Source organism: Pocillopora verrucosa, chromosome 13 (genome assembly GCF_036669915.1).
Source record: "Pocillopora verrucosa isolate sample1 chromosome 13, ASM3666991v2, whole genome shotgun sequence".
Lineage (NCBI taxonomy): Eukaryota > Metazoa > Cnidaria > Anthozoa > Scleractinia > Pocilloporidae > Pocillopora > Pocillopora verrucosa.
Window position 1 is genome coordinate 11,553,664 of NC_089324.1, and position 20,959 is coordinate 11,574,622.

At 37.5% G+C, this 20,959-nt stretch overlaps 1 protein-coding gene across 1 annotated transcript in view; it reads right to left on the reverse strand.

Annotated features, from left to right (window-relative positions):
- Positions 1 to 20,959, reverse strand: part of LOC131798993 (disco-interacting protein 2 homolog A) — a 32,430-nt gene that overhangs the window by 4,702 nt on the left and 6,769 nt on the right. Inside the window, 38 exon segments of the mRNA XM_066160179.1 lie at positions 11 to 87; positions 180 to 271; positions 410 to 499; positions 501 to 525; positions 1,054 to 1,189; positions 1,191 to 1,327; positions 1,330 to 1,386; positions 1,800 to 1,818; positions 1,821 to 1,843; positions 2,336 to 2,458; positions 2,461 to 2,473; positions 2,765 to 2,845; positions 3,517 to 3,629; positions 4,029 to 4,161; positions 4,441 to 4,488; positions 5,113 to 5,163; positions 5,750 to 5,834; positions 6,209 to 6,336; positions 6,853 to 6,942; positions 7,392 to 7,528; positions 7,847 to 7,986; positions 8,125 to 8,239; positions 8,929 to 9,048; positions 9,211 to 9,304; positions 9,544 to 9,608; positions 10,032 to 10,134; positions 10,580 to 10,683; positions 11,376 to 11,499; positions 12,217 to 12,327; positions 13,157 to 13,251; positions 13,707 to 13,830; positions 14,190 to 14,263; positions 14,464 to 14,524; positions 15,139 to 15,191; positions 15,989 to 16,267; positions 17,440 to 17,577; positions 18,914 to 18,967; positions 20,572 to 20,637. Of these exon segments, the coding sequence (XP_066016276.1) occupies positions 11 to 87; positions 180 to 271; positions 410 to 499; positions 501 to 525; positions 1,054 to 1,189; positions 1,191 to 1,327; positions 1,330 to 1,386; positions 1,800 to 1,818; positions 1,821 to 1,843; positions 2,336 to 2,458; positions 2,461 to 2,473; positions 2,765 to 2,845; positions 3,517 to 3,629; positions 4,029 to 4,161; positions 4,441 to 4,488; positions 5,113 to 5,163; positions 5,750 to 5,834; positions 6,209 to 6,336; positions 6,853 to 6,942; positions 7,392 to 7,528; positions 7,847 to 7,986; positions 8,125 to 8,239; positions 8,929 to 9,048; positions 9,211 to 9,304; positions 9,544 to 9,608; positions 10,032 to 10,134; positions 10,580 to 10,683; positions 11,376 to 11,499; positions 12,217 to 12,327; positions 13,157 to 13,251; positions 13,707 to 13,830; positions 14,190 to 14,263; positions 14,464 to 14,524; positions 15,139 to 15,191; positions 15,989 to 16,267; positions 17,440 to 17,577; positions 18,914 to 18,967; positions 20,572 to 20,637 (3,578 nt within the window).

The following is a 20,959-nucleotide window of genomic DNA, read 5'->3' on the forward strand; positions in this document are numbered from 1 at the left end:
TCCACAATACCTTGAGCGCCGGTATTGACTGCCCCAGTCCCTTGGTACACAAATCCATAACAGGGTAAGAACAAAACGTGTCGCGGACTGGGAAGGAAAACAAACACAGTCAGCAAAACTTCATACTTTTTTCGTTGGGTTTGGAAGGAGAATCATTCATAACAGGGAACAGAACTCACCTTTATACTGACTAACTACTGATAACCAAAGAGCGGGATTCGTCTCCAGGTCTCCTGGAGGTATGAGGATTGTATGGTGTCCAGAATAGACACTAAAAGTTAAATTGAAAGAATTGTCAGTGAATGAACTGAAAAGAAAACAGCAAAGGATGGATAAAACAATAAGTCACATCTACATTTATTTTACACACGAATAATTAAAAATTCTCAGTGTTTAGGTTGTTATTTACCCAGTTAAACACCAGAGTAGAAATCCTAAACCACAGTAAGGGTCGAGACAAACCGCGATGTCACGAGAAGGATACAGCTCACACGCTAATCATAGAGCGACACAATGCAGTCACTGCTGGCGTGTGACATCTGTGAAGAAAAGAATAAAGAAACTTGGTAACCTTGCGTGACACACGAAAGCTCCAATTGATTTGTAATGTAAAGTGTACACTACTATTGCGTGACCATTTGGTAACCAAAATTTTTGAGTCACGTTTCTAGACGTTCCAAAAAATTGGAGGAAACCTAAAATAACATTTCGTTAAGAGGAAAAAAACACCTGAGGTGGTAAGAACCAAAATAAAAAAGGATGGTTGATAAAAATTAAGGAATTACTAACTATGAAACAAAAGTTTTTTTATACTCCTTAAACTACTGAGATTTAAATCAAATTCCCTTTCTAGTGTTATTCATTTCTTCAAACCGGCTTAGAGAATTTAGTGTTGTATCAACAAATATCTCCTACTGATAAAATTATCTTTTCTCAGTACAAGGTTGCTTGCTAGAGGGATTATTTTCAAATTTCTATATTACTCTACCGACATGGAAGGACGGACCTCCCTCCTCCCCTCCCTGCGCAACACCTCAAGGCCTGAAGTTAGACCAGAACATGCTAAGCGTCCATCTACTCTAACCGTCACTCCAGACAGCATTCCGGTAGTAGAGACGCTAAAATCGAGATAAGCGATCATTTCCGGTGTAGGAGCTCTGTACGGATTGTTCAGCTTCTTCTTAGGGGGCATCATCGACTTCCACCACAGTGGGCCATGATTTTATGTCCACTACGCCAACAGCTTCTTTGGATCTCAACGCCGTAGCGATGTTGTGAGTTGTTAGCACTGCACGTGATTTGCTGACGTCAATGACCATTTTGACGGGGGAGGGGTAGAGGAGATGTTGTTTGCGTGAGGGGGACGGACGGGAACTGGAATGAGACCTAAGAAATGAAAGAGGGAGGAATTAATAAAACCCTCATGGCCACAAAATAACAAAAGCGATTTGGACCCAGTTCCAGTTTCCATAAAAACAAAACAAAACCAAAGCAATACACAACAGGAATACTGGCATGAGGCCAGTGAAAATTCCAAGCAACTGGAAACAAAAAAGACCAAGCGGCAATGGTTTTTTCGTCTGATTGGTTGAGACAACAGGAAAAACCATTGGCAATCTTGGATGACCCGCCTCGAAACTCAATGAAAATGGCTTCGAAACTGGTTATCCCATAGGCAATTGTTTGTTGGAATGTCACACCCAAGAGAACTACTAAATAGCTTTTTCTCTCAACACATTCATACGATGGTTTCGCGGTCCCTTATTTCTAAACTCAACCAAAGGCCAATCACATCATACCAGCATAGAGGCAAGCAAAAAGACTGCAACTATGAAGTCCACACCTAGAAAGAAAGAAGGACACGGCCAAGTAAGCAAAAAAGGTTACGAAAACCACATTAAACATTTCCTATCAAAAGGAAGGTGTCATGTTATAAGGGCTACACTGAGAATACAGTTATACTGCCAAGATTTTGTTGCCGCATTTCAAACTGTTAGCATATGCGGACGGTCGATGGAATGATCTCGTTATAAACCAATTTTCTCGGGTTGGGGTCGTTATTATTTAATATACAATTTTTTATTGGTTAAGGGGCTCAGCTGCGAGCGTTACGAGGCTCAGCCATGATCGCATTTTCATTAAAGTTGGTTTCAGGTAGCTGTTTGCTATCCTGTGTTGCTTCACGTGCGGTAGGCTGAGCCAACACAGTTTAAACTATTTGTAATTACCATAATGTAGTCGTTGTGACAAGGTGGAAATCCTTCCCAACGAGATGACGCAAAACAGAGGTTTTTTTGAAAATTTAAGCTGTGAAATTCTAAACGAGCAACGAGACTTAAAACATACCAGGGGTGATTGAAAAGAAGAGCTACGTTGTCAAAAGAACTAAGACGACCTTGTTCCACAGCCATCTGCGCGACGCGTTCGGCTCGCTTATGAAGCTGAGGGTTGGTAAGAACGCTGAGACAGTGCCCTGAAATAAAACAACACAAAGCACAACTGACGTTTTAGAGCAAATTATCAACCAAGTAAACCTAAGCAATAAATAAACCACAAACTAGGTGTTTCGCCTGTGGTCATGAGACTTTTCCCGCGCTTTCTGTGACCTTAACAAGCTTTCTTCTCGCGCGTGCATTCCAGGGCTTGTTATGGTTTACTTAGATTCCATCGATTCACCACACTGTTTACGTTAGCTAGCACCAGGCTTTCGACGGAGTTGGTGACTTTCCATCAAACCGCTCCTCTAAATACAATAGTGACTCACCTTGGCATTCATTAGTGTGAATAACACCTGATCAGGCATGGTTTGTGCCCTCCACTTGAGAATCTCAGCCATGAACTGATACTGCGGAACAAAACGTAAAATTACATTTCAAGTTTGCAAAACATGTTTCGATATTACTCATGTCGTCTTCCGTTGAAAAATCTAGGTTTGCTAACGTTTGGAATACGATGATCCCATTTAATTGACATTGCCAGGAGCCCATAAGGGAATACGACATTGCCTCTTTTATTTTATTTTTATATTTGTAAAATATCACTCCAATAGTTGCGCTACGCAAAGTTAGTCAGGTAGAGAGAGTATTTTGTTCACTCATGTCAAAGCTCATCACGCTTCTCTGATCTAAAGAGTCATTCTATGTTCTAGGTCTAAAAACATCTCTTTGGTACTAGCTACAAGAACTTTTGCAACTAATGACAATAACTCCCTCCGGCTGAAAAGTTTTCCATGTTTCCCTTCATTGTTTTCACTTCACTTAAACCCACCGAAATTTGTTACCTCATCCCCCTCGTCCCTTCCCGTGAAAATCTCCTTGTGGCTCCGACGTAATCTGTCTCCCTTCAAATTACAAGTTGTTTAGGTATGTCACACGACCTTGACCTAAAGGAGGCGTTAATAATCCTCATATGGAAAATACCTTCAGGTCACAGCTTAAGCTGCTGTAAGGCTGCTATAACAGAAACGAAAGAAGTGTTTACTCATTCAAGATGCTAGCGCTATGTGAGTTACGTTACCTTTCTCGCCATATCGCTGTCCTCCTCTATGTCTGCGATCTCTCGGCCAGCGGCTCCTCCTATTCTTGTCCCCATTACAATATTACCGACCATGGTGGCAGCAGGACCAGGCTCTGAGGAAAAGAAACAAATTTCACTCAACCCAGCCTTGAACTGAAGATAATGTTAAACAGCGAAGTCCTTATGATCTGCAGCGCTGTTCACCTCTAGAATATGACATGATGTATTCATCTTGTCACACAAAGCTGTATTTCACCTATCACGCAGTCCTTGAATATTCGTTTGTAAAGCAGCACCTGTATTTTGCCTACATACAATGGCCCTTGCAACTTTTACTTCTCACATGCAATGCTTGTAGTTCTGCTTTCCACACAGTGCTGCATTCTCAACTGTATGAATGCCTATAATTTTGCTTATCACACAATCTCTGAATTTTTCTTTAATAAAAAGCCCTAACTTTAAACAGACACTCCACGCTTGTCACGCGTAATGCAACATAAGCTGATTCTCACCAGGGTGTTTTTGCCTTGGCTGAGGTAGATTTGTGACGCATGTTTCGGGACACATCAAAATGTTCGCTGGGTGAAGAGAACCTTCCATGAACTTTTGTTTTGTCTCGTGTATATGAACAGCGCCGGAGCTTGTCTAAAGAAACAAACACAACTTGAGTATAACTTCAGGGCAAAGGTTCCACTCTTCTTTAGATCTCCTAGAAACTTGTTGATAAGGCGTTGAAAGTTATCTGGGACTGTCCATGTTTTGGCTGTTGTGATTTTTCGGGTTTTAGTTCACGACGCACAATCCAGATGCTTTCAGACACACACATTGTCCTTTGGCCATACAAATTTGACCATACAAATTTGACCATTCAATACCGCAACACGGCAAATTTCAAAAAAACTATTAGTTGATATGAAAACCCACCTTAGGTAATCCATTAGAAGCCACGAGACATAAACAATAAATACCAACCTGAAACAGAAAAAATACTCCAATGTGAGTACAATTCCTCAGTACTTCACAAACGACACTCAACCTAAAGTATTGTGTGTCACGCCAATTGTATTACGGAGCACTATGGTACTCAGCCATATCAAAGAAGAGGGTTATGTATCACAGGGTAAAATATGAACCATTCATATGGCCAAAGGGGGTAAGTTTCTAAAGAAACCGTGGTGCTGCGTCGGCGGGAGAGTATAACAGGGTAATTTGGTATTATAAACTGAGTTGATAACGTAAATTGACCACTTCGTCAGAGCGAAACTGAAACTTCACTCTGACGAGGGGCTAACGCTCGAAACGTCAGCTTAGAAACTCCTCATGGCGGCCAATTTACGTTATCAATTCAGTTGATAATAACAAATTACCCCATTCATACGGCCAGATTGGCATCCAAGATGGCGAATTGATGTAGCGCAATCTTGAATGCCAATCCTACCACATGATTGGTTCCTCTGTACCACATGGTACGCAATCCCTTTCTCTCTGAGAACCATACTGCCCGCTTATACCGTTCACTAATACTACTCACAATTTTAAACACATTCTTATCGATTAAGTTCCGGAAAATTCACACCCTCTCAAACAGATTCTTACATTGTGAATACTGTCCACTGAGGGCAACACGTGACTCATCCACTGAAAGCTCTGTAAGAGAATTAACGACAGAAAAAATTGTCATCATACATTAGAAAAAGGGATAAGAACACATTTTGTAATATCAGAAAAATTGCTAAAAATCTCCAAAACTGATTTGGAACATATGAAAATGAACACAGAATTTTTCACTCTTAAGAGAGCAATTTTCAAACGAGTATTGAAAGTAATCCGACATTGCATTGGTTTTTCTTCGTCGTGCTATGTGCAATCACGCTCACTAATGATTTTCTGCGCCTAAGGGAGTCAACTAGCTTTTTCTTTGAGTTCTGATGAGCTTCTCCTAATATTTTTTTACTTCTGATAGGCTTTTGCGATTGCTTTGATTTGTGTTTTCCGATACTCCTTCGAAAAGCGCTCTATGTCAAAAATAATTTTCCTTGTTGTCATTCTTTGTTGGTTAGTTGTGAGAAGTTCGTGTTCCTTACAAATTTTATTCCCGTGTTGATTTTATTAATTCTCCTAACTTGTCTACGTGGCAGTGTCTTGTAATTGTACGGAGAATACAGGGAAAGATCAATCCCTAGAGTCAAGGGTTTATTTCGCTTTCTCAACAAAGTTAACAGTTTGAACTCACCTCTTCTTCTGTGCACTGTGGTCGTTGTTCAGCTACTACCACAATTCTGTCATCCTTTAGGATTGACAGTGAAAATATAGCTATCCTGCGAAAAAAGTAACAAAAAGGATAATGAAGTCCGTAAAATTACTTTAACACTGTACATCACTGTGCATCTACAAAAATAGAGCGAAATCTTTTTCCATATCTGATGTTAGACACAATCTCTAGAAGGTTTCTTTCTTTGTGGTGATAATTTTCAATAACCCTTTTCCTCCCCTTCAACAAATTTCAGACTCAATATATTCTAAACGACCAGCACTAACAATGTCATCACTACGCATGCGCTTCATGCTGAAGAAAACAAAATAAGCTCCAAAGATGTCTTCAATAAGGATCTGTGGACTGACTTTTTTCACACTAAAATTCAACCATGTAAGCAATTTTGAAATGTCAATATTTTTATTAATTGTCACCCACCTGCCTCTGTAGACAAATTTCACTGGATCGACAGCAAGGATTGTTGCCTTGAGATCATCAGAATTGTGTCGTCTTCCACTGACTTTAATCAAACCATCAGCTGTTCCACACACAAATACTAAACCACCCTACAGAGAAATTCCAAGGACTCAAACCTTCCTCTAGCACTCTATCACACCAGGCAATAACAACCAAGAAAAAGAATGCAAGGTCAAGTTTTGCTCCAGTCGATTATGTTCAGTTCACACCATCACAGTAAAAAGGTCAAATTCGCATATGTTTAATCTAAAAATGCTTTGAGAAAGCACCTTTCATCACTAAAGGTGAAATGTGTGGCTCTTAACGCACTTGCCATATAATAGCCTGTTAAATCCAACTAATCAAACTACTCTTTTTTTCAAAGAGATTGCTCTCATGGATCAGAACTTTCTGGCAACACCAGTCAACTCATGCACCATTCTATTGGCATTTTATAAGAAAGATTCAGTCAAGTTACCATAGGCCAAAAAGGTGAAAGTCACCCATGAACACATGAGAATTTTGCATGCTCAGCTCTCAAAAAACTGCAGTTGACAGATGTGCAATTGCTCAAGGTGAACTTAGAGAAAAACAAAGCATTAGCACTAAAATAAATATTTTCTTACTGGTCCTAAAAATCCAAGCAGTCCAGTTCTAACAAAGTCACTAAGTGGGTACTGTTCAAATGGTGCACCATCATCTAAAGTTGGTTGAACCTGTCGATCAAAGCAAAATCAGAATGCATTACATTAGAAAACACAATGTCTCTTTATATAAAACCTAGAAGTGATCAACACGTAACTTCTCCCTAAAGTATCCATACATCATCTGGCAAATGTGTAATGAGACTACTCAGACTTATCAGGTGGAAGTTGTTAACTTGATCTAACATCAAATTCGTGTAACTAATTTATATGGAAATGTGTACCAGCTGGAGGGGAGAATTACCTATCAGGTCTTACAAGTTAAAGAGTTAATAATCATCATAGCTATCTTGCTACAATAAACAAAAAAGAACAAAGAAACAGTGAAACTTTTGCTTTTATTGCTATGATGGTGAGAGAGTCTTCAAGATTTTTGGGAATACCTTAGTTTGCTTAGGAAATTCAGCCCTCTATAATTGAAGTCATTATGCGCATGTGCAGCCATTTAAACTCTCTATTACCTTAAATGTGTGGTTTGTTTTTCCAGCTAGACCCCAGTATGCACTCCCTGTGGCTCCACTTGATATGCACAGTTCACCAACTTCATCACTCTTACACAAGTAAGGGGGTCCTTCAAGTTTCACCACTGCTATCTTGGCTGTAAGTTGAAAATGAATAAGTACAGTTAAATACAGTTCACTCATGCCACCAACAAATTGTAACTGGTGATATGCTTGTGGTGGCCAGTGGTTCCTACCGTGTGTGGGAGTTGATGGCTGGGATTGTCAGCCTCACGTGTGATTCACTCTCTTAGGGCTGGCTGGTCACAAAGGTGGGGGGAGGGGGGGTCTCTCCAACATTCTTGCCCCCAACTTCCCTTTTTACCCACCAACTATACACATATTTATGCTGCCAAAAATAAGTTTAACAAAGAGCTAAACTACCTCAATATAATACAAAAAGGATCTAGGTTTACCTCCAGGCAACACTGTCCCACAATCCTGCAGGGTCAGTGATGTTAGAGATCCTTCTTTGTCAACTCTTACCACACCATAACTCAGTCCAGATAATGAAAGAACTCCACGCCCTGTTGCAGTAGTTCCTGGCTTGCCCGGTCTGAACATTGAATCACAACATGTAACATGTTAAAAGTGAATGTGGAATTTAAGGTAATACTTACAATGTCAGGTTTTGAGAATGACAATAAAAGAAAAAACAGCAGTAGAGATAATGCTTTGTGGGAAAGTTAATTACCTTCTTAAGGCAACTGTCATTGTTTCTGTTGAACTTGCACATGGACAGAGGGCCTCAGGTTTCAAACCTTTTGCTTCAAAGGCATTTACAAAAGAATCACAGGCTGACAAAGACCCTAGGAAGAAAAATAAATAAAGATGTCAGAAATGTACTCTGTGGTTTCTCAAGGCCCCCTTGCCATCTATTATAATATTGTTATTCATAAGTATTGTAAAATTATTAACCTTGTGATGTAAACCATCCATGATTTATAACTATCTTGTAATATTTCTACTACTATCTTTCTATGAATGGCAAATAAAATTATTTTGTATTGTAGACTACATCCATATAGTAAGGCAAGTACTTTGTCCTCTGCAAAGCTTAAAATGAATAATTTGCTATCAAACCCTCTGACTGACCAGGTTCATAATCTTTCCAACTTTTCCAGGGCATTTCGATTTTTGACTAACAATAAAAAAGTTGGTGTCAGACTAGGGAGAAAAGATTACTCTATCACATTACATGAGCATCTGTGTTATTATAATCTCAGAAAAGAAATTATCAGTCACCAAGGTTCCTTAACTTATCAGGCCTACAGAGTTTTTTGCAAACCCTGGTTAACTGGCAATAAACTTCATCCAACAAACTCAAGAGGAAAATAAGTGAGGCAAATGGACAACTTATAAGCTGGAGAAGATAATCTTGATATGATGCCAAATTCTCCTTAATAATTAACAAAAGAATGTATGAAAACTGGAAGGGAGAAATACTGAACAGCACTTGGGAGTTGAATGTTAAGTTAGCTCCCCTAAAATCACTTACATGGATTCACTGCACCTGCCAGAAGTAAAAACCGAATGGTACCAAGATTGACATCTTTGATGTCTTTGCTGGCATGAAGAGACCAGTGGAGATTCCTTGAACTGACCAAAGCACATGTTGCTAATGGAAAAAAAATGGCAGAGATAATGTACTCATCTCACAACAACTGAGTGTCTGCTCTTATCAAAGAATCATTTTTTAATAAGCAATTTCAGCATCAGGAAAGTGGTTAGAAAATTTAAGGTATTGTTGAAGCTTGCAGAAACTTGGAGAATCATTTACCTCTGTGTTTTGTTACCATCTGCAGCCACATGTTTGGTGAATGATCTAGAACGGATGGTGGTACATAAATCACATGCATTCCATTCATAACACTCTGCAAAAAAAGACAGAAAATGATTATTTTTAACAGTGTGAGAGAATTTCCTTGTGTCTATCACGGTCCTATGGGGACTGTGGCATACTTCTTGCAAAGCTTACAATTATATATACCCTTCTTCACACCAACAAAAAGAGATTTTCTCCAACTACAGTGTACACCAGACTAACATAAATTATGAGAATATGGAACACATGCTGACCAAAAACTTAAAGAACTTCAAAGAACACACTCACTGTTAAAATGGAATGCCACAATCCAACTTCCCTCTTAGGGTCAAGAACACTGATCATTATTTCACCTAATTAAACAAAAATGATTAAATTAAAAAAAAAAATTTTTTTTTTGGGAGGGGGGGTTGAGCAACCCATTATTTACATCTTTAATAAGGGCTCAAAATCCTGGACTGCAAAAAAAAAAAAAAAGAAAAGAAAAAATAAAGAGGGGACAAAGGCTTGTTTTCTGTTCAGTAATGCTGGGTTGTGTGTTTAGAGGTATTTTTTACAACATGCATCCTAAATTACTTGCTAAATTGTGTTTGCAAATGTTGTTTGGAAGGGGTAAAACAATCCTGCCATCTGCATTCCAACAAAATAAATGTACTCAAAATTTGGTACCAGAAGGTCAACTTTTCAGAAAAGAACATATAAGATATTAATCAGTGACTTTAAACTCAGCATCAAAAAATTGAGCACAAAACCTAACAAAGCCTTTCACTGCCCACCTTCCGTGTATGAACATGCCTGACTCAGGACCTGAGCATGTAGGTTCATACTCATCCGTGTCACAGTCACACCCATCACTGCCCCATCCTTTCCTACTGTGGACTGGTGACAAACAGAAAACTTGATTAAATTTCAAACTTCTCTAATGCAATTTAACATGTTCAAAATTCAGTTCAAAGATTATTTGCATAGTTTATTCCATTTCCCCAGTTTGAAATCAATTTCTGATCCTAACCTTTACCTACATGTACATTTGTTCCATCTCTACCAAAGAATTAGACAGTTTGAATTTAAAAAAATTGATCTGTTCCCATGCCAGAGGCTTCAAACTCAGGTGGTTGAAAAAACTCAAAGAGATTGCAATATGAAAGGTCAGTTTAAATCCTGTTGAACACCTAGATCTTTTATATCCGGGTTCTTCCAACCCAAATCCAATTCAAGATTTGCACAGAGAAGGTCATTGCAGCATGATTTAATGACATCATAGCAGGTAAAACAAGTGATGGACTTCATGAACTACAATAGATCAACCACAGTGCTTGCAAACCTCAATGTATGCTGGAGAACTTCTGTCCAGATTGGAAGGTGGTTGCCAATCTTTAGGATGTCTGTTAAGGTTTGCAGTGACAAACCATTGTAACTTGGGCCAACCTAAAGAAAAATACTTGTCTATAAGAAAGCACTGCACATAAAAATATGAAAAATATGTACAGTGTGCAACTGCTGAAAGCAAACAAAGTTAATATTGAATCAATGAAGCAATCAGTCAAGAGGTAAGAAAATGGTACATGGGCTGTGAACACAGGCTAAGGTGAATGATTGAGCACTGTCATGAATAAGAAACGCAGGAATGAAACTGCGGATTTTAATAAAGAAGTAGCCAATAATTAAAAATTCATAATTCATAGGGACCTTATAAGCCCTTCACTGGTGAAAGTGAACTATTTAAATTGACCTTAAACACCTCCTTATTTCAAGATATAACACCTGTATTTCATTGAAAAGACTTGACGCTTCTGGTTAAAGTCCCCTACCCCAGCAGCACATGGTTCAAATTTCCCACCACCCAAGCATGGACAATGGTCAAATGCCTGTGGTTTGCCCAGGGGGAAGGAGGAGGGGGGATGTTGAAGCTTCAAATTGATTGGTGCATTACAGTACTACTCACATGCTCTGCAGCACCACCACATGTGTCAAGTTGCATAATTTGAGATAATTACACATAGTCATGTTTCCAGCGTGAGTAGCTACACACAATTTCCAGTATCATTACATATAGCTTATTTAGACTGCCCTGGCCAGTGAATTGGAGATTAGTCAAAAACCAGTGAAATATTTCTTACCTTTAAATGTGCAAACATGTCCTGTGTCATCTTTAGGTAAACTCTTGAGACATGTTTCAGAAGTCAGGGCCCAGGAAACTCCACAACTTCCAAGAAGGAAGCCAATTTGCTGACAACCAGGATACTGTAAAAATAGGTTTCACATTTCACTCTGGGTCTTCAAAGTTAAGGATCATTAATGTACATGTACAAAGTATATGTTCACTTAGGTAGACAGGGTTTAAATTTAATGGCATGAAAAAATTATACAGAAGAAAAACAAATGAGATATGGAATAACCAAGCAGTTGAAATTCTGACTCTGAATTTAAAGACCTCTTCACATTTTAGCCCAAGTTGGGTTATTTTGCTGTCTTGTTGGGCAAAATACTTAAGTCAAACAGTGCTTCCCTTCCCTTCACCTAGGAGTATAACTCTGGCAAGTCCTTTAGAGAAATTTGAATAATTATTTGTGGTTACATACAATACAATAGAGATACTGGCATTCAATCCAGAGGTAGTGTTTGAACTCTTAGCTTAGAATACTCATTTCCTGTAACAGAAATTTAAGTAAGTTTGAAAAAAATCTGCCACTTAGCTTTGGAGACTATACTCAGTAGCAAAACCATATGATATAGGAAACTGATGCAGAAGAAAAACTTATTTTTCTAAGATGTACTCAGTACAAGTTCAGTGCTAAATAAAATGCACGCTAAAAACTGCCCATGGTAGTCAAGAAGTTTGGTTAGAAATCAATGCCACTCTTGAATAAATGCCACTCTTGAATAAACACCAACTTGGAGAAGCTAAGATTTTAATTAGCACCACATTTGATTGAGTAAATACAATATTTTGAGACTTACATCTTTGCTTGCTGGTGGTTCAATAGGAACAGGTATGATACCAGCAATAAGGCATCCATAAAAACTTGTTATGAAATTGATGGGGTCATCAGCTTGATACACCAATGCAACCTGTACCAGGAAAAAAAATTGTACATGCTCATTGCTGTTTTTTTTTTCTCTTTGATAACCGAGCTTAGAATTCAGGTGAATAGCATCTTTTTTTTTCTTTCTGACCAGTGCTTTAGATATTGCTCATCCTTCCAGTATGGAGGACGAGCGGCTTTCATGTAAACAAGTATAATGGGTGTCTACAGGACAAGGGACAATTTTCTAGATAGCATGCCATCATTCCCTTGTATTTAGAGTACGTTGCTCTGGATTAAAATCCCCACTGCTTTCATTCGAAAATGTAATGGATGTATGACGTGATCTGAACTGAGTAGACTACCAAGGTGAGCTACATATATGCTTGGGCAGCAAGCTTGGTGTACTGCTTTGCAACATGCCCTTCTAGGAGAGTCTGAGGGTATGCTCCCTGCAAAACTTTGATCTTTGAAACTCTTTGAGATCCAGCATTTGGTGGTATGTTTGAGTAACTTTTGTTAGCCAGACATTGATTTGAGAATCAGTTCAAAGATACTGTTTTTTTTCTGTCTTTGATTGCATTTCATGAAGTAGCCTTGCAAAATGGTCTGAATTGCAGCAGGTTTCTGCCACCTACTGGCTTCTAATGACAAGACTGCACTGACTCTCAAATTGTTCTGCTTCCCACCACCAAAATGTATGATTCAGGAACATGACATGAATATAGTGCATTACATATAAGTGTGCATCACACAACTGTAAACAATTACTGCACATTTTACAACAATGAATAATACAAGTTCTGAAAAAACTGCCTATAAATGTGAGTTCTTATTTCCACTTATTTATTCCAGTGTAGATCAAACAAACTCACCCTGTCTCCAGTCATAATTGATGTTCCCTCCTTGTGACTTCCAACTTTGTTCAATAAAGCATAAGCTAGCTTCATTGATCTTGACAGAAGTTTGCCTAAAAATCAAACTCAAAATTAAAACACCACTTGGAAATTTCTTCAATAAGCCAGTGTGACATGCACTCACTTGTCCTCTCTTGCATTTCAACATTGCCGTAGCCTATCAACTAAGCGATGAGTAACAGGTACAGCTTTTCCTAACAATACCAGTATATGTACTTTATCCCATATATCTGCCATGAAAATCTAAACAAAACTAGGGATTTTTCTTTTCTTTTACAAAGTGGATTCATATCAAGGTAACAAAAAGCACTAAGGAGGAAAAAATAATAAATCAAAACTGGATAGTTGGGGGTTAAAAATGGTAGGAATTGTGGCTAAACTGAAAAAAAATTCATTGTTAGTATCGATATTGTACCACAGTAATGGTACTTGAGCTTGAATATACTGTTGTACACAAGTAGAGATTAAATTAACCAGTCATAATTTAGAAAAGTTTACAGTCACCAACCATATGTCAGAGTAACATTTGTTTTCCCATGGTTGTCCACAACAGAGAAGCATGAAGCTTTTGGAGACCTGGTGGCAAACTTGCTTAGAGCCTCCTCCAAGTTCTTGGGCAGCTCCTCAGGAACCTGTAACATCATGAAAACAAGAGAGGGTCAAACAATACCAACCACAGAACAATTCTATTATACAATATAAATGTTTTTTTTACAGACAGAGGGTTCACAATAATTAATTGAAAATATTTGCTTTGAAGCTCAGAACTGGTCCAGCTTTTTACCATGAAGACCATGGTCTGTAATTTTTTTTTCACAGCAACATTGGTAGTAAAATGGGAAAAAAACAAACCAGCAGAAAAAAACAAGTTATTTACCATTCTAGGAAAAACTGTCTGGGAAAAAAACATGCTTGCAAAGAGGAACTTGGGCACAGTTTTTCCCATACAGCTGTGCACACCTCCAACTCAGAAAATAACATATTTAGTTACCTGCAAAATTTCCCCAGTGACAGGTCGTAGGGTTTGTCCTTCAGGTCGAGGAGCATTTGGATCAGGTTTAGTTGCTACAGAACAATAAAATCAGCTTAAGCAGAATGAACATTATTAGTACGTACTAAAACAGTTGATAGCATCAGAGGCACACTCTAAGTACACAATTGTAAATGGCCTATTTTGTCACCAATTGTAGATTCATGATAAAATGTTTCCTCTACAAATAAGATATGGATGGGGAGGTATGAGATGTAAAGTTTCATGTGGTTACCTTCTAGAAGTTCATCATCCTCCTCTTTGTAAAACTGTTCCAATGGTTTTCTTTTAGGCCTCTGAGACATTTAGAAAAACACATTTAAAAATAAAATGACCCAAAAATTAAGATGACCAATTAAACAACAACAACTAAAGCTAGTACACCTCTCATCTTAGAGTTTAGTGAATTGATCTGCTGGAAAAAGTGTATTTTTGTTATAAATGATTAACCCAACAACAGAGTGCATATTCTCCATACTGTTCTCTATACATTTGCAAAGGTGCTGACAAGGAGAAATTGCTTAACAATCAAGAGCTTCTGTAGTTGTTGATTATTTACATCATTCTCATGATTGTGCATTTGATTCAGGGGTGATACTGTAAGGAGAAATTAGATGCTTGTCACTCCTAGGGGTTTAAAGATTAAAGGGAGTAAGTTTCCAAAGAAACTGTGCTGTTGCATCTGCAAAGCTATTAGATGATAATTTTTTTTTATTAGCTGAGTTGATAATGTAGACTGGCCTACATACTGAGATACTAAAGCTGATGCTCCCAGTGTTAGCCCTATACAATTGGCTCTCATGAAGGGCTTCAACTTCAAATGTCAACTTTAGAAACTCTTTACAGAGGCCAATCTACAATATCAACTCAGTTGATGAAACCAAATTATTTTCATCACATTTAACTGTACCTTTAGTGTATTGAGAAGTTGTTGAATTTTTGATGATACTCTACTACTTGACACTACAAAAGGAGGCAAATGAATCATTGTGATCGAAATTGTATTAACTGATTTAACTGTAACTAGAGCATGAACATGCATGTATGCTTAAAGATCTTAAGTTGATTTGCTGCCAAAGAGTGAGCTTTTCAACTGCACTGCTGTCATATCGTGATCCTGCACACATGGGGGTGTATTTGAGAGACTTGAGAAGTCTTATATGTGTATCTTGACTCTGAAAAGTCTGTGCTTACTGAATCTCACACATCATGTGCATGTTAATGCAACACTAACCTAAGATTAGTATGTATATTCTCCATACTGTTCTCTATGCATTTCCTGGGGTGCTGACAAGGAGAATTTTGAGTATTGAATGAAAGATTTTACTTTAGGGTTGTTTAGCCAAACCAATTGAAAGTATTAATCACCAAAGCCAAATTTAGAAAATTTCAACAAAACATATTCAATGGGAACTCAGAAAAAGCCTAGGGAAAACTAAAGGGAAAGGTAAGGGCATTGTAAACATTTTTAGTTAGTTTTGTATCAGTTTGGTTGAGGGAATGGTGCAGAATTCTATACCAATCACCAAGGACAGTGACGAAAACCAATGCAAATATGAGTAAAGGAAATGACTTTCTAAAGAAAAAGTGGTGTTGCTTTAAGGGGGACAAGGGGTATTGCAGCACCATTAAGACTTTCTTTGGCTGTAAATTTATATTAATTTATCAGTTTAGTTGATAAAACCACATTACAATACAAATATGAATCTTTTAACACTCATTTGAAAAAAAAAAAATTTTGTTGGTTCAATGAATCTCACCTGACACTTGTCCATCATCCTCTATTGTCCTCACTGATGACATATGCATCACTCGACTTCCTTTGGTATCAAATGGTCCTTGCCTTGTCAAGTCTGGGGGAGGGGTTACAGGAGGGAAACTGCTTGTGCTGTGACGGTGTTGTATGTACATGTCGGGGGGAGGGGAGGGGAATTCCTCAGAGCCTGCTCGAGGTATAGAGGTACGAGAACTAACTGAGCCAGGGGGAGTGTACTCATTTGGGGCTTGGTTTCCAATAGAGTCTTGTGAAGATACAGAACCTAAAATTTAGATACCCCATTAGATGAAAAATCAATAGGGACCACTTGAACACCACATAAAGTAAATTATGACATGACAAATTGGGAATGATACTTGTTGGTTAACACTTATCCCACAGAGCATTTTAAAGCTTTCTCACAAGGAAAGTCAAGCCAAAACCACATGAACTCATCCCAGTTTCTCTAACATGATGTGACACTCCCTTTACTGAACATGATAATTTTATAATCTCGGGTGAAGAGAGGCAGTGTGAAAGTGGTGTCCTGCTCAAGCACAACAATAAAACCAAGAATAAAACTAAAATTCTTCATCTAAAGTCCACTTCAAGAAAGACAGTACTCATTGGAATAATACATGATGACAGTATTTTTTTTGACCCTTTAACCCCTAAGAGTGATTAGCAAGTAGTTTCTCCTATCAATATTACCCTAAAACAAACATTGAGGTCATGAGAATAAAGGAAATGATCACCAACTAACAAAGCTGTTGATTGTTAAACAAATTCTCTTTGTCAGTACCATAGGAAATGTATAGAGAATAGTATGGAGAAAGTGTATACTGATGTTAAGGTGTTTGAGGGTTAATTAGAATAGGGCATAGCAAAGTGTAGCAGGGTACAACTTAGGCATTTGTTTAACAAGGACACATACGAAGGGAGGCCCAACAAAGGGAGCAACATAACGAGACCAGAAGTATTGCTACTTCTTCTGAATGGTATGCTAATGTATTGCAGGTTTCTCAGAGCATTCTGTCAACTTTTTTGAATGTTCATCAGTAACCTTTTTAACTCTTGGGTGGACAGAGGCCCTGTGAGATTTACTTACCATGCTCAAAGATTACAACGCCATAACTAAGCAAGGACTTACAGTAACCTGTTACACCCTAACATCAGTATGTATATCCTCCATACTTTTCTCTATACACTACCTACAGTGCTATCAAGGATAATTTGTTTCACAATCAAGAACTTCTGTAGTTGGTGATCATTTCCTTCATTCTCATGGTCTTAATGTGTGATTCGGGGGTGATATTCATGGGAGAAATTAGCTACATATGGTCATTCAAAAGGTTAACCAGACCATCTAATCTGGTCTCCAACATGCAACCTATATTGTAAAAAGTCTCCATCTCTTGCATCGGTTTAACCTACAGTTCATGTACATTAATGTACCTCTTAGAAGTTGCGGTTGTGTGCCATTTTCCACAGGCTTTCGCCTCATAAGTGACTGTCTTTTAAATGGTGCAGGCATCTCATCTTGCGTATTGAGTCTTTTTGCTAAGGCTGCCTGCAGAGCCTCTGACCTTTGCACTAAGATGACAATGAAATGTGTTATTTTTAAAACATGTTGAAAGATTTACCATGTTGTAAAGCCTCAATTTTGACACACAAAGCAGACATAGTCTGGAATCACTTTTTAGTTAAAAAACTTTACAGAGATCTGAGCTCAACTATTCTGTGACCTAAAATCATCACATGGTCACCATAAATAAAATCTTAGTCAGTAGAAGTTACTCAAGGAAAGAAAATGTGGTCAATATGACATTCTGTTTCATATAAATGTCAATCTTGCCTTACCTTTAGAAGATATATAATTTAAAATGTTACAGCTTGATACAAGACTATCAAACATACCTTTAGGTTTTCTAAATTGAAAACTATTGTAGCAAATTTATTTCAAAATTCATTGCCAAAAGTTTTTTTCCTACTTGCCATGGCAACCAACCAAAACAGTCCCAGCTTAGAGCCACGATATATATATATACATATATATAAGTGTGGGAGTAGAGTCTACCTTGGCATAAAGCGCTCAATGCTGTGGTAGCAGAGCTAAGTATACATAAGTTAAAGAATTAAAGAGGACGCATCGATTCTCTGTTACTCTGAGTTTCATGCCTAAGCGCTTGTCAGACAGAACTTTTCTCTAAAAAGATCTGTCTGACGAGCGCTTAGGAGAATCTATGCATCCTCTTTGATTCTTTCACTTATATATATATATATTTGAATTTGGCATGAAAAATTGACAATCTTTTGGACAATTTAAAAACAATTTTGTTATAAAATATCTATACTGAAAGTCACATAAGTAGCAAAGTAAACAAGCACTCTAAATCCAACAAAATTAAATAAATAAATACACAAAGATAAAAGTGTTTTAATATCTTCTACCCAAAAATCAAGACAGTTTAGCTCAACTGCAAAACAAAATCTTTCCAATCACATCTGAGTACCTTAAAAATATCATTTCATTGCCAATCTCAATATCAAATTTCACACGCATGCCAAAAAAACACCATACATGTAACTTCAAGGATTAAGCTCTGACTAGAGGTTAAATAGTAAAATAGTGTGAGCTGTCCTTATCAGAGAAGCTTCACACATTTCAGTGATAATGAAAAAAGATATCACAACTCTGATCTCAAAAGAATTTTCACAAAACATCAACTTTGCAACACAAGGAACACACACAGATCAGCTTTATACATAGAGCTAAAAAATTATAAAGAGCACAGAGTGAATCTAATATATACTAACACAACAGATTGTTGTTATTGTGGCCTTCTTTCTTGTCAACTTCATGTTGAATAAGCTGTGCTTGGTCTGGATGCACATTTCCCATGTTTTTACGACATGTAACATAACCTACCTGCGCTGTAGTGATCGTTCATGTTTGGACTGCCAGGTGAAGCAACATTTGAATCTATAAAAAGACCATAAATATTTTAAATTTTAGTTGAAACCACAGAGAGATAAGGTTTATAATTTGGCAAAACTGTATATTGAAGTCTGAATCCTACAAAAACTAGATTAGCTCTAAGTCCTACAATGAAGTCTTGAAATGAAAATTTAAACATACAGTAAAGTGGTCCCCTGGCTCTATTGTCTAACATTTTAAAATTAAAAAAAAAACCCTAAAAAAGGTGTCTCTTACTTAAACCATCACCTATTTGTGATACCAAGCTTAGAAAACAACAACATCTCTTTTCTCCTATTAATATTGTTCCTCAATTGTTGAAACACATATTGTTTCATGAGCATTAGCTAGGGCAATACCATGCAAAGTTATCTTTCACATGATTGGCTAAACTGGTCAACAACAATATCAAAGCTACATTAATTCAAAGATCAGTTCATTTAATTGAGAACGACATTGTTGATTTTGTGACTATTATTCTAAATCCTTCTTTAATGATGCAGGTTTAGAGATCGTGCTCACTCCAACCTTGTGAAACTTGTGAATCAGGTCTTACTAAGTAAGTGGATTTAGAATTTTAAAAATAGCATGGTAATGTTTAAATATTGTTCATACATCCAAAGTTTCCTGCTAAATCTTTCTGTAGCTTTTAAGTGGTTTTTGTGGCAGTAATTTGTGTCTTTTTCAAATTACACAGTTAATTATGCAGCAACTCTTTGATAAGTTTTTAACATTCTAAAATTGTCCTTTAGACAGCACATCTTTCTAAGTCTGGGGGAAATATGAAGTGTTAAAAATACAAAGGGGACCTCCTTATGGCAGATAAAACAAGAATTTCATTTGTTCCAACTATTAATAAATTATTTTACATTTTCAACCTGCAAATGAATCTTTACATGAAATGTAGTACATGAAACTGGGGAGAGAGGTAGTCAAATTGTTTGTGTTCTAAACCGTGCATTGAGGGGTCTGGGTTCAAATCATGGTTGGACCTTTAATTTTTGAGCTTGATAAATCATACTAGGCAGTGCTCCAAGCTGCAACTGCTTTTGTTGGAATTGTGAGTAGGAAAACTTTGGTATTTGCATTTGCAGTGGTAGTAGCTAATTAGATGATCTGTGCTTGGAAGTCTTGAAAAAAGCTGTAATTTAATTGCTTAATATTTGTGGACCTAACTTTATTACAAACAATATTTATTAAGAGGCCTTGCCAAAGTCTCTTTGCTGCCATAAAAATAACAGAAATAGACTTTGTCAGAAATTTTTTTTCCAGCAGCTAGCCGCAAAAAAAGGTACAGTAGCTGGTGCTAAACTAGTGAGTAACAAATTAAAGGTATGAGCATCTTATCTGCTTATATCTATTCTCCTAGCTATCAATAACTGTTTTCACTCCAGTTTTAATTTAATCTTTTGAGGGTTCATACAAAATTAACAAACAGGTCAAAATTCACATCAGATCCAGCTAGTCATTTTCCTGTTTTGTCTACTCCAGTTAGCCACTGCTTACTAAACAAGTGGCCGCTAAAAAGCTGGCTGCCACATGTGATGCCTCTGGAGAACAATGAATGTTTGAGTTCATCCTTGGAAAATTTATACAATTCCCATTCTTACCTCTTGATAGGTAGGGCCCGAGCAATTTTGCTCTTTTTTTTTCATATCCCTTCTGAGTTATATCACCTGCAAAGAAACACAATCATGTGTTACAAAATTTAGAAGAGATGAACTGTTTCTAGGTAGCAGATGGTAAAGCGGGATTAGTAACAGATGGCACCACCACCCATCCATAACTACTACAGGCCTCACATGGTCCATGCATCATTACCCAGTAGCTTTGCCATATACCATTAGTTTGTCTAAGTTCACTGTTTATATAACATTAGAGTGGTAAATATTGCCAGCCTGTTTGTACAACCTTTCCATCTCTTAGAGTAACTGAAGAGGAATTTCTCTTTACAAATTCAATCAATCTTCAATTTGAGTGGTTATGAAACAAAAGAAA